The 14,399-nt window shown below is 42.4% G+C and overlaps 1 protein-coding gene across 2 annotated transcripts in view; it reads right to left on the bottom strand.

Moving 5' to 3' along the window:
* Positions 1-5,666: 5,666 nt before the first annotated feature.
* Positions 5,667-14,399, bottom strand: part of LOC118404773 (protein REDUCED WALL ACETYLATION 2-like) — a 29,486-nt gene continuing 20,753 nt past the window's right edge. For both annotated transcript variants that reach the window (XM_035804105.1, XM_035804107.1), the window contains exons 2-4: positions 8,918-9,730; positions 8,261-8,388; positions 5,667-7,677 (exon numbers count right to left, since the gene is read on the bottom strand). In XM_035804105.1, coding sequence (XP_035659998.1) covers positions 6,722-7,677; positions 8,261-8,388; positions 8,918-9,612 — 1,779 coding nt within the window. In that variant the 5' untranslated portion in view covers positions 9,613-9,730 and the 3' untranslated portion in view covers positions 5,667-6,721. The remainder of the gene's footprint in view (positions 7,678-8,260; positions 8,389-8,917; positions 9,731-14,399) is intronic.

Below are 14,399 nucleotides of genomic sequence, written 5' to 3'. Positions count from 1 at the left end.
GAAAGCCCATTGTAATAGCCTTCGGCTAGTTGAGTAGCCATGGCTCTGTGCCTTTATACAGCCTCATAAATCAAATGAAACCAACAAGTAAATGTCTTACATAGGATTCTATAGACTATTGTTCTGTTCCCTTTGTGAGGATGAATTGTGATATATTTATAGAGAGTATGCGAATATGGTGTGGGAAAGAAAGACAGGTTCGAGCAAGTACATCAAACATAGACTATCAGTTGTGCTTTGTGCGATAAGTTTTTGATTTCTTGCAGGCTTTTTCCTATTGCAACATGAAAGTACATGGCATGATGACGACATACTCAATTTTATAATTACAGCTGAATTTCGTGCTGCAATCAACAGTTACAACTTTAGATTTACATGTGGTGTAATGTTTCATGTATAAATCACCAACGACCTCGACATTCATGATATTCCCTTGAATGCCATCCTATTGAGATGAGCCTCGTTCAAGATATATCTTGATTTTTGCAACCGTGGGTATCATTCGTATCACTACAAAATCTCCTTACGTTCCAAAAATAATATTCCAGGAATTGTGCCAACGCATTAGCATTCTCCCTTAGTTTGACTCTCAGTTTGTTCAGCTTGTCTGATTCCCGATGTCTCTGACTAATCAATATGCTTGGGTGGTCACATTTCCCAACCGGGGCCCGGCCGGGCTGTTTACGGAAAGGCAACATTAAAGCGTATTAGAATAGATATGCACACGTTAGACGCTATAATATATCTTTTTGGTTACGATTAATGTTCTGTTCTATATATCAAACTTTTTGGTCCCCCAAAGTTTCCGACCGGGCCCCGGATTTGAAATGTGACCCTAAGATTATGACGATGTTGTCCGGGGAACACTCACATAACCGTTCGGTTATAGTGGCATTCGGGTACTGTTACATGTTGACCAATGGATAAAGAAATTCAGTAACTAGACTTCTTGGCGTTGCACTTAAAATGCAGTAGAGACCAGTTAATTGCACAGCGGATTACCGCACACGTCTATCGATTGCACGGAATCCCCAAATCGCACGAAATATACTGGCAAATGGGGTGTGCAATTAGACAGCCTCTACTGTAGTGGCATTCGGGTACTGTTACATGTTGACCAATAGATAAAGAAGTTCAGTGCCCAGACCTCTTGGCGTTGTAAACTCGACCAAAATACATGTATTAGTTTTGCCAATTCTCAAATTGTACAATCACACCCTCTTGATTGTAAATCATTACCACTTTCCCCTCACGTTATCCCATTTCGTTCCAGACTGCCAGTTTCCAGACGTCCTCTACAGTGATTACCTCCTAAATGAGGCAAAAAGTCATTGTTGAGCCACACAATTAACAGATTATTGACTTCTGCTTGCACATTTCTCCACAGCTCGTCCGAATCCAGACGTTCTGAAGTGATTGGTTGTGGTAATTACTTGGTTCCACTTGCCGTAACATTAAGGAAACTAGTTCTTGAATACGTGTAGGGATAGATTGAAATCATTGTAGCTGATACGCGTTACTGCACACATAGGAGGCTCCTTGTCAAATTAATCATACTTACGCCAAAATGTAGTTAATCACCATCCGGTGTCTTTCGTCAGGAACCCTGGCAAAAGACACCGGATGGTTGTCTGAAATATATAACCGTTTTTAAAATCATACCCGGTTGCTTGGGTAACTTCTTACCTGGCGTATCTTATTACCTGGATGTCTAACCTTCATCGACGTTTGTCATACTCACCTTCATACAATATCAAAACATTGTTTCTTGTCGTGTGCGCCTGTTTGTGCGTGTTTTCTTTTATTGGTAGTTAGAATAACACGGAAAGTCTCGATTGATTGTAATGATACATGTAGTAGGCATGTTGGTAAATTTTGGGAACACAAATTAAGGTTAAGTTCGATTCTGAGCAACCTAGCGGCTGCTATTGGTACTACAGCAAAATATGTTTTATATCTTTTGTCCTGGACATGCTACAGTCTTCATTTTGATGTGATATCATTTTTGTAATATCTGCACGATCGTCTGGCGTATATTTTGGCAAATCGGTTGTAAATTGGGTCTAATTTTTCATTCTTACTGCGCCTGGCTCCAACGTTGTAAGATCTATCTCCATGATCAAAACAAACAGTGAAGAACTATAGACGTCACTAGATCAATTTTAAGGCGGAGAAAGTAACCTTTTCAGGTCCGAAATCAGTTGATCAATCGTGACAAGGTCTCCAAGGCACTGACTAAGATATGCAATCTTGGCCTTTGTTGGATATTTGTGTGTTAGAATTAGAAATCTTTTGATAAAACTACCATCCATCACTATTTTCATACTGTGAAAAATAAAAGAGTTTTCTAACTAGAGTAAATGTTTTGCAATGTATTCGGTGATATTTCAAACCTAATATGATGTCATATTTAGCTACATGGCAATTACGAATGTGTGTACGTAATTCTTTACCGGAACTAGTTGCTTATTTCAAAAGACAAACGGTTTACAATTGGTTACGGTGCTGACGCTGCCAATTACTGGAAGTATACCGTAGACGTTATCTTGTTAATGCGCAAATATCACCATGTTCTGACTAATGAACTTTAAAGAATCATGACTACACGTGTACGTGTACGGAAGTTTTATTTTCGGTGTGTGAGGATGTTTTTGTTCTTGTGTGCCCGTAGGTATTTGAGACGGGTGGCGACATAGGTTATCTGGCACCTATGACCCGCTGCTGCAGTCACGTGACTCTGACGTCACGCTCCAGAAGCTGCAGTAGACAGGTCCATGTCGTGAACAAGATTGACGGAGGTAGCAAAAAATGGGTGTCCCAACGTTCCCTCAGTGTCGGTTAAGGAAAGCTTAGTTTGTCATAATGCCCCTTACCAAAACTTTCATGCTAACGGATGGTATGCATTGAGAGCTGCCGTTTGAACAAATGGTCTTTCAGAACAATGAGTGATTCACGGTAACTTCCGTGACGATTCTCACCCGGTTCACCGACCCAACATAATCAATCCTGCCGCCACACATCCCTCGCCATCATCTCACGATGACCTCTTGCACTCAACACCGGATGGAGTCATCGACACAGAACGCACACGCCCTCGGAAACTGACCCCTGCCTTACTGATCACGATGCAGGTGCACTAGTGCCGATCGAGCAATATGGTACCCTCTAGCTTGTCCCTGGAACTAGGGAAAACCTTTTGGGTTGGTCTGGTAGGGCCTGTATTCAATTTTATCCTTCGGTAAACCCTACATAGGGTTCAATGACATCGCTTTATTCTTGCCTGCACGCCCGATATGTTTGTATGTGTCAATGACCTAGTTTGAAAGCAAACTTCTAGAAAAAAAGGACATAAGATCTGTCCTGAAATGTATATGGACTATGGACCCGCCTGATTTTGAACCTAAGCATATTGTTAATTTGTCTTCATAACTTAATTTTCATAACAGTCCACGTCTTGATAGGACTACAGATCTACTCAGGCATTGGCAAGCAAAGGGTAGTGGAGGCTGCCTGAAACGTCTGACCGTTTCCACGATATATCCAACTACTTGAGTAACGGTTGCCTTGTGTATCCTAATGCCTGGGTGTCTACAGCTAATTTACACTGAACTAATGCTGGTAATGATGGATTTGCTTGAGTTGTGAACTATGATTTAAACCTGGCGAGATTGCACTTCTAAATGTCTCTTCAAGCTCTAAATAATAGTGTCATTTAGAAAATTATTGTAACATTACCATTCATACGTTACTATTCAAAGTACTACATCATACAAGAATCTCGTCACAACGCACGCACGCAATTCGTCATGCTTGCTAGTGACTTTAGTCACACCATTTCTCTTTATATTAATGGGCAATGTTTTCCATGGACGCCATCCGTGTTGATCTTTTTTAGACTAATAATCGTTTTTGCCGACTCATACACAGTCACACATTATGGAATCTGCTTGTCTGATCTGCAGCCTTCACTAATGCTGTCAGTAGGGGCTTATTAGCGGTATAACACAGTACTTGGCGGCCGCTGCGGGCCACTGCGCACAGACAAGACAATCTACTGTTGATATACTATCGGGACCAGGGCAATTAGGAATGGTATTTCATATATAAAGATCTCGTTTTGCAATTATAGCCCACTCAAAGTTTTAAATGTATCTCTTCTTCCGATTTCTGCAGCATACACTTTGTAAACTAAGTCCCACAACTCCAACGCAATTACACATTTAGATTGAAAAAGATATCCCATTCCACAGTTTCCGTTAAAACCCATAGATAAAAGGTAATGAAAGTACGTTTTGAATATCAGGAACTGCCTCATGAGACGGAAATTTCTATTATAACTGGTCATGATTTACTTATATGCTTTGGCATTATCATTTGTTAAACACAGAAGATGGGAGGACGTACAGACCCTTGGGTTAATAGAGTTATCGTAACAACATATCATTGGCTGTGTAATCATCCAAGGACATTTCTTTAAACAAGACCCATGGATTGGTATTAACAGATAGAATAGATGGATAGAACTTTGGTGCAATTTTCCTTTACGTCCTTTCTCCGTGCCTTTCTTGGATCTTATAACCGGTGTCCTCAGACGACTCCTTGACGTATTACCAGAGAGAGCCGCTGTCTCCGACTTCATATTGGAAAATGTTGTTACTAATTAGGTGTGAGGAGACGGGCTTTGACAACTTTCCGATCGTTCCTTCAAACCCTTGCAGTACCTCTTGGCACTTAGGGCAGCATATTTTCTTGCTATTTCAGCCAGTCTGTATCTGTATCTGTATCTATATAGCCGGTATAACCGCCCTTCGGCGTAACACACCAGCTTCGCAGGCACGCGGTGCGGCAGCAGCTGGTTATATAACACTAACCGATCCGTCACACCTAACTTCTGCACATCTATCTGCAAGCGTTCTTTAAAACTATCCAGAGAAGATGCCCCTACTGTGCTTGGTGATAACAAGTTCCACTCTACGATAGTTCTGGGAAAGTACGAATTTTTGAACACATCAATCCTAGCTTGGTAACTCTGGTACTTGAAGTCATGGCTGTTTCTTGTTCTTTTTTGAGCTGGTATTAGATACTATTAGTTACAGTCAAAGTCCTTCCCGCGCCTGATGGTGCACAGGGCGGCGCCCATCTCCGTTTCAGTAGCCATGGGCCATACAACGTTCTGCAATCACTACAGCAGGGGCTAGTCCACTGGTAGTGGTCTGTGTGATCAACTCCCATACTCTTTCTCGAATGCTGTGTGGTAAGCAGAGAAAGAAGCATGTACCATTTTTAAAGTCTTTAGTATGACTCGGCCAGGGATCGAACTCACGACTTACCGAATGCAATGCGAACACTCTACCCAACGTAATTTGCACCGGTTTCCAAAAAATGCACCTGTTTCAGTCGCATTTTTTGACATGAAGGGTTTGCTTGCCCCCTTTTCTATCGCACACCTCTCCATATTACGCCGCTTCTGAACGATGAGTGCAGCCCAAACCGATATGTCCTATCCAGAATTGAACCGGAACCAAAGTGCGAGGCTGCTACCAGTTAAAAAAGAAGAAAATATCCTTTTGGTAGCTTTTATAAGTGTTGAAATGAATGTTGTAACATCGTATAGTACGATCGAACATAGACACGTCCAACCAACGACTAGAAAAGATTCTTGAATATTAGATATTTCAATTTTCTTTATTCAGACGTCTCGTTTGCTACGAATAAAATCAAAAGAGAATCACATACATCAAATAATTGAAACACCAGAGAGTGAGAAATCATATCAGCTGTAATAATCTTGCAATGGATGGAAATATTATTCAATACATACTTCATCGTTACCCGTGGTATTTCACATTCGTTCAACGTTGAAACAATATAAAGACAATTATGTTCGCTTTTTACTTGCACGAGCATGAAACTAAAATTAAATTATCATATTAAATCTGTTGCCAAATGTCGGAACTACATGTACCTCAGTCAAGCCTATATTGACGTTTTTAAAGATAACTAAGTTGCCACTTGCACATTAACATATGAATGATAATTTTCCATGTTTACATACGTGCAATATATAGAAAAATAGTTTACTGTAGCCCATTATTATCAAGATTATGCTGTCATATTTCTGTGGTTCATGAACGTTCTGAAAAGTACTACATGTCACCTAACATCTAAATCATTGCATCCAGGCAGCTTTGAAATCGCCAAGTGTCCAAATATTATCACATGTCCTAGTTGATATGACGAAGATAGAATTAAACTGATCAAGTCTCTATTAATATTTCCCCAATTCTAGTACATAACAATGATATTGCATAAGAAGGTTTGCGAATCAAAGTACGCACTGTATATGCAGTAAATGTGTTGTGAGTAATATGCCAAAGGTAATGTCCCTATCTTGTAGACAGCTCTTGTCTCGACTATTGTCTCGATTTGCACAACAAATATATATACGTGCTTTGGTTATGTCTCAGGGTCTTCACGTTTGAAAATTACCCACAATGCATTTCGATGCGCATGCGTACTTAGAATCGTGAACCTCTATATTGATGACAACTGACTTTCTTTGTTCATCGTTGTGAACAATGAATGATATAGACTGCGCATGATTATCATTCATGTAGCGATATTAGAAAATCCTTCCAGGCTCTTTTTCAATTTGATATCAGTGTATAAAATATACTCTCTCTTACGAAGCACATTAAGCATTGTTTGTCTATTTCTTCTCTCAAAGAAACCATGCTCTTTTGGTAGCAAATGCCAACAGCACAGCCAAGCATACTAGTATACTTAAGACGGCAACTTTCTTCAGGATTACTTTCAAGTCTTTGAGAAGAAGATATGCACTGAATTCCGTTGTCAAGTGGAACAAGAAGTACGATATTGTTACGTAGATTATGGTTGCGATTAGGAAATTTACAAGTGGGTATCCTGGAATGTACACAATGAGTTGTCTTGCGTTGTCCTGCATGTACACGTGAAGTTGTGAGATGTAGGTCTCTAACGTGATTTTTCCCAGCCAAGCGAACAAGTCCAGGTGATAGGATCTCATCAGAGGGAAAAGGTTCCTGAAGAAGATATAAGAAAGGATAGGGATCCACGATGTGTAGGGATGGATGGCGTTGTACTCAAACTTTTCTTTATACATTATGTTTGTTTGCCATAGATACAAAGCAGCGGCAAAAGCAACACTCAGTACAAACTTCGCTGCCACGGCTAGCACTGTCTTGTAAGGGGCTGTAAACTTCCTCTCTAGGTAGTTGAGTAGTTTTTCGTAGTTTGGGTAGTTGTACGCACAGAGCATCCCTAGGAGAGTGGCGTGGTGGTCGAGACCTGCTCGGAACATCCACTCGTGCATGCCTCCCTTGTACCCCAGGATGAACTTGAACGGAGTGAACAGCGTTTCCCCGACATGAGGTACATCGAAGATGACGGTGTTACAGACGAAGTAGACGAGGAACTTAGCCGCCATTTTCCAGCGGTGCTGGTTCCATGAGGACAGGACGCGCATGAAGGCGTAGACAGACAGGAACCAGTAGGTGTGCATGGCGCAGATGTAGTACAGCATGTACTCATTGTTGGTGACCACACAGACACACACCACCAGGAAGTTGAGACGGAACAGCATCTTCAGGAGCCTCCAGAGGGAATAGTCCTTCCGCACCCAGAAGAATGAGAAATTACCTGGGAGAAAAGTTCAAAATTATCCATGCTTATCTTTGAAGCAGATAATCTTAAAATACCATTCTGATTATGTGTACACAAACATTTCTAGGCATTGAAAAATGTGCAGATCTTACTTTAACAACATTGCTGACATCTAAGATGTTAGAAGATATTCTTAAAGATGAATAGCTTTAGACAGCCTGAAGCTGTTAGCAAAGGTTGATGATACGTCACTGTCGTACTGGCCTGTGACGATCATCCATCAACTGAACTTAGCATCAAGATTTGCACAGACAATATACTGAAAGTTTCTTTTTTTCTTACAGAGCCTTATGAATTGAAGCGGAACGGTCGCAGATACAGACTTCCGGTCACCTTTGACCTACTCCTGACGTCATACATCCAAAAGATCAGTGCACGTCAATCGAATATCTGACGAGGATCGATGGGCACAGTAGAAACCTTGGTGAGTGGCCTTGTGTGTGGTTCAAGTTAAAGCAGTATTTTTAGTACGGACCTTCCAACACAGTTTCTTTAAAGCTTTCATAAAATAACAAGATATTTATTGCGAAAAAGTAGATACCCCATGGCTGAAACGTACCAAATCCTGTCATCCACACATAGCTGGCTATGAAGACCCTGATGTAGTTGTAAGTCTCCTTAGCTGCGTAGTAGTGGTACCACACAAACATGACCTGCATCCATCCCTTCCACTCCTCTGTCTGGTCCCTACAGAACGATAGTGTAGTCTTTAAGTTAGTTTATCTGTATGAAACCAACTACACTATCCTACAGTACGAGCAACGGGATGTTATGTATTCACGATCGGTACTTATCCTATCTTCATACATTATTTACCAAATACAACGTTTTTTTAATGTCGTGAATTGATAAGGTCTCCAACAGGAGCAATCATGACAATACCAATATACATATGTCAACATTAGAGAAGCAGAATCTGGTTTAATGGACCGTACTACAGTACGTATATAAGGTTGAGATATATTTCTGTAATGCTGCAATACTTGGAAATACTGCTAGGTAGCCCAAAATAGCCATATGTTTCCATAGAATTTCATTGACTTCAAGCATACCAAAATTCATACAAAATCCATGTAAATAATTTTGAATTATACGTGCAAACACACAAACACACCTGAAAGCAATGCCAACGACTGCAAACATACTCCTGGAGGTATGAAATATAAATTTAGTTATTAAAACTAGTTATTAAAACTATGTATAAAGATAGACTCGCCTGTTCAGTATGGTGCCAGGACATGGTTTTAGGGTAAACGCTCCTGCAACAATGACCAGAAGAACACACAGGAACAAGAACAGGTCCCTGGAGTACGTCCGTTCCCGTCTGGGGAAGATGTGGTCATAGTCACACAGGTAGAAATACAGCAGGATTCCTCCAAACAGGACAAGATACTTCAGTAGATCGTCAAAACTTGGAGGAGGTTTGACTTTGGAGAAGTTTCTCTCTTTGTCTGCGTTTGAAGTTAAGTCTGTTGTTGATTCAGCTTCTGTTTGATTTGCATTAGCAATGTCTTTGATAGCGGTGAATGATTCTTCTTTGGGAGCATCGCTTGCTTGTTTCACGGTGATGTTGCTAGATGTGTCATTTGATGATCTTTGCCCCTCGTTGACATTTGTTGGTTGGTTTTCCTCAGCACTTGGTACATCTGCAGCGTTTGCGGCATTGTCTTTCCATTCCAACAGCTTGACTATGCTTTGGTAGATAACTCTGATGATCAGCGTGGCAATCGCGGCAACCCATAGGTAGAAGAAGGAGAGCTGCATCAGTGTGGGCTTGAGTGTGTCCACAGATGCAGCGTCCCGGTCGGGTAGGAGACCGAGGTGCTCGTGGAGGATGTTCAGCGCTGTCTCGTGGGACGCCTCCCGAGGGGTGCGGTGCCCTCGCACCTGGAGCTTGGAGTAGAAGTTCATGGTGAGACCCCGTGTGGCAGGCGGTGGAGGAGACGTTCAAGTGGTGTCAAGTCCCATGGTAGATCTGGCAGGAATCCCGCCAATATTCCTGATGAAGTTCATCTGATCGCCGCTCAGTCTGAAACGATATACACGTTTTAAAACATGTAAACTTTGTTTTTTTTCTTTTTCTTTCCTTATTCGGGTTGAAAGAAAATTAGGAAGTACAACAATCAGTCAATTTTAAACAGTGAAATTTACATCTAAAGATGACGTTCCTTCTTCAATCATAAAAGGCAGACTATGAAGGGTGGTGGTGACTGGAATAGGTAATGGCTGTCGGTAGTATAGTAGCAGCAACAGTTCTTTTGAGATGAAGTCTACGAAGGTAGCAATCTTGAACTTTGAGGAACCACTGTCCGTAGGAGTGTCACTGTTTAACTGGCTAGCTAACTCCTGTGAGGAAAACTATGTCCGTAGGAGTGTCACTATTTAACTGTCTAGCTAATTCCTGTGGGGAAACTAAGTCCGTAGGAGTGTCACTGTTCAACTGGTTAGCTAACTCCTGTGAGGAAACTAAGTCCGTAGGAGTGTCACTGTTTAACTGGTTAGCTAACTCCTGTGAGGAACCACTGTCCGTAGGAGTGTCACTATTTAACTGTCTAGCTAACTCCTGTGAGGAAACTAAGTCCGTAGGAGTGTCACTGTTTAACTGGTTAGCTACTAGTAACTCCTGTGAGGAACTATGTCCGTAGGAGTGTCACTGTTCAACTGGCTAGCTAACTCCTTTGAGGAACCACTGTCTGTAGGAGTGTCACTGTTTAACTGGTGAGCTAACTCCTGTGAGGAAACTATGTCCGTAGGAGTGTCACTGTTTAACTGGCTAGCTAACTCCTGTGAGGAAAATTCTGTCCGTAGGAGTGTCGCTATTTAACTGGCTAGCTAACTCCTGGGAGGAAAACTCTATCCGTAGGAGTGTCACTATTTAACTGGCTAGCTAAACTCCTGTGAGGAAACTATGTCCGTAGGAGTGTCACTGTTTAACGGTCTAGCTAACTCCTGTGAGGAAATTAAGTCCGTAGGAGTGTCACTGTTTAACTGGTTAGCTAACTACTGTGAGGAACCACCGTCCGTAGGAGTGTCACTATTTAACTGGTTAGCTAACTCCTGTGAGGAAACTGTGTCCGTAGGAGTGTCACTGTTTAACTGTCTAGCTAACTCCTGTGAGGAAACTAAGTCCGTAGGAGTGTCACTATTTAACTGGTTAGCTAACTCCTTTGAGGAACTATGGCCGTAGGAGTGTCACTGTTCAACTGGCGAGCTAACTCCTGTGAGGAACCACTGTCCGTAGGAGTGTCACTATTTAACTGTCTAGCTAACTTCTGTGAGGAAACTAAGTCCGTAGGAGTGTCACTGTTTAACTGGTTAGCTAACTCCTTTGAGGAACTATGTCCGTAGGAGTGTCACTGTTTAACTGGTTAGCTAACTCCTTTGAGGAAGCTATGTCCGTAGGAGTGTCACTGTTTAACTGGTTAGCCAACTCCTTTGAGGAACTATGTCCGTAGGAGTGTCACTATTTAACTGTCTAGCTAACTCCTTTGAGGAACTATGTCCGTAGGAGTGTCACTGTTGAACTGGCTAGCTAACTCCTGTGAGGAAACTAAGTCCGTAGGAGTGTCACTGTTTAACTGGCTAGCTAACTCCTGTGAGGAAGCTATGTCCTTAGGAGTGTCACTGTTAAACTGGAGAGCTAACTACCGTGAGGAACCACTGTCCGTAGGAGTGTCACTGTTCAACTGGCGAGCTAACTCCTTTGAGGAAACTATATGTCCGTAGGAGTGTTAGCCAGCTGTGAGGAAATATACCGCTGGGGTTACTCTTGGCGAGCCAACTCCTGTAAGGAAACACTGTCCGTAGGATCCAACATTTCAAACCCGGAGAGGAAACACTGTCCACGAAACCAACTGTGGGTACAGGAACATGGCAAAATACGAGCCGGCGGTGTCAGTCTTCGCTGGATATTGGCAGGCATATTATCTCAATATGGCGAGTCTAGTGTCCGTTGGCGCACAGAAGGACTCAATTAGACAGGGGGTCTGGATGGTGTTGACAGTCGCAATCCTGACCCTACCAATCTTGTTAGGTAATCCCGTACGACAGAGGTGTTTATAATAATGAAGGGTCACGGTGTAGAGATCGTAATGAAGTACGTCTACCCGAGCGGGACCACGATCCAGGATCCACCAGTAAAGTTATGTAGTGAGTAAAGAACGTCCGAACTGGCGTGACTTACGGTTTTGCGAGCTTGGAGTTAACAGTAAGCAACCCCGGTGGGTGGTCTACTACTGCAGTCCGGCAGCCGCGGGTTGGATCCTACCACTTGCGCGAGCGGGGTGAAGGCCACTAGAGGAAGGGTTCTATTCAGTCATGACGCCCACTGCAAGGATGATCCGGGAAGAAAAGAGTAGGAGTTCACTACACAGGCATGAGACACCTTCAGAGTGAATGGCGAATCTTGGGATGAGTGACGGCGAAGGCGACGTGAAAAACCGACGGTCACCCGTGACTGGTGAGATCGTCCGGCACGTCCGCATGTGCCCGGTGTTGAGGAAGAGAATCAAGTTTATCAGAATCCCGGCCTCAAAACACGAACTGGGGACACCACGACTGAATCTTCGCCTGCTTGCAAGGCTCATCGACAAGCCGTGGGCCGGGGATACCGTGAAACATTTACGCTACAGTAAGATTTGCTGATGACGTGACGAGCGCATCCTGACGCGACTGGCCTCCCTGGCGGGGGCTGCTGGTTGTGTCACGTGAGGTCAGCGTTCGAGGCGCTAATTAACTAATGTGATCTGCGCATACGCTCACATATTTCCTTTGACCTAGACCACAATGCACTACGACTGCATATGCGTACTTCGCTCAGTAACTTTTTTGGACAATAGGACGATGTGGAATTTACATTACCACTTCCGTTTGCAGCCAAATTTAATCCGTACGTTTTATCACGTTAAAAGTATAGAATCTGAATTTTGACCTAGACAATAATGCACCACGATTGCTCACGCGACGTTGGAACAGTAAGATATATCATTTCTTCAATAGGAATTGTGTTTGTGTTAACATCATTGCTGCCGTCTGCAGCCAAATTGAATCTGTAAATATTTAGGTTAATGGGATAAGGTGCAGATTAGTCTGCCGTGTTCTGTACACTGTGAGAATGTCATTAGGTATAAATGCTTCTTATAGCCTGAGGGAATAAAAGATTGAGTCCCAAGATGGCCGAGCTGGTAATGGTTTATACTTCCCGGGCTGTAAACACAGACATTCTTGTGCATAATACTGTATTGTCTTAATGGCGGAATGATAAATAGACAAGGTAAGGTAAGGACAGAATTCTGTATCCTGTCAGAGGAGACATATGCCGACCTCCATATAATAAGACACCCACAGGTCAAAGAAGCGATATCAGAAGAATGAATAATAAAACTAATTATAACCGACAGTTGACGTCATACGTATCAAGGGGTTCTTGTGGATTCCTCGACAAGATTTCAAACCAACATAATGTACAAGTGCCAGCATAAGTCCAATCGCAGGCAATGGACAAGCTCCAGTTACAAACCCTATAATATGTTCCCGTCCAGTGCACTGAACTGAAGGAAAACGTGTACATGTTCCCACAAATTATGCAACGTCTTGTGGGGCTATCAACGGCCAGGAAGAGAAGATAGATGTTCAAACATTACCTTGGGCGACAAATGTACCCATTACCAACCCAAGGATGTTGTAGTCTATGGAACTATAATGAATTTGAAGCATGTTCCCTTCACCGGACCTGCTTTAAAATCGAAGCACTCAGCAAAGTACTACAGGGATGATCAATGTATGTCAATGGACTACGTAGGTCATTTGGGTACGTTTCTATGGGACTGGTTCTCATAAGGTACTATGTGGGCTGCTTTGCAGAAATAAACTGTTTTCGGTAACATCATTTATATGATTAAAACGTCCTCGAAATTAGGGTGCAATATGGTCCGATGGTATAGCTTAGAGGTATTGTGGACAGAAATTGTAAATCGCTGCGATTTTAGTCATAATACCATTAAGTGAATTGGAAAATCAACAATAAAAACAGATAGACCAGAAACGATAACCCCGTAGATGAGTAGCTTATTCCATGATTCGGACTGTCATGTCTGATTGATGACTAGTCCTGACACCTCTGACCTATGCCTCCTATCCTGTACTTGCTACCAGTCGGACAAGTCTAACCTTTGTGGTCATCTTCCCACACACTATCTGTCACTCAAATAACTGTGAATACACATAAACTAGACCAGACAAACATCCACGAGAAAAACATGAGACTCCGTACATAGCAGTTTGACCGGATAGAACCATCTAGAAAAATATTCTTGACAAACTTCTACATTGAAAAACTAATAATAGCAACGGAGAAGGGGTTTAGAAACGAGACACTACTAAATTTATGTAAGTCCGTCTGTCCTCCCCTCCTTGAGGACAAACAGCTCATAATGGCGTCAGGTTCCCGCTAACTTTCCCGTCCGAGGATCCCCGTTATGTTGGCGTCTGTCACTTACCAGAGTGATGACGCACACTGGGGACGTTTGTCTCCCTGAAGGGATGTGGCGGAGACTTTCGTGGATCTGGGATAAAAGCTTCACATTTTACCGTAAATATGGATATATACCGTACGTTGGAAAAGACGAAAAAAATCTTCAAACACTAGCGACGTGTAGGTTGTTCGATTAGACTTTTGGAAATTTTCAACCTAACTATTA

Source organism: Branchiostoma floridae, chromosome 17, assembly GCF_000003815.2.
Source record: "Branchiostoma floridae strain S238N-H82 chromosome 17, Bfl_VNyyK, whole genome shotgun sequence".
In the NCBI taxonomy this organism is placed as follows: domain Eukaryota; kingdom Metazoa; phylum Chordata; class Leptocardii; order Amphioxiformes; family Branchiostomatidae; genus Branchiostoma; species Branchiostoma floridae.
The sequence above is the reverse complement of the archived record's forward strand: the minus strand, read 5'-3'. Positions and strand labels throughout refer to the sequence as shown.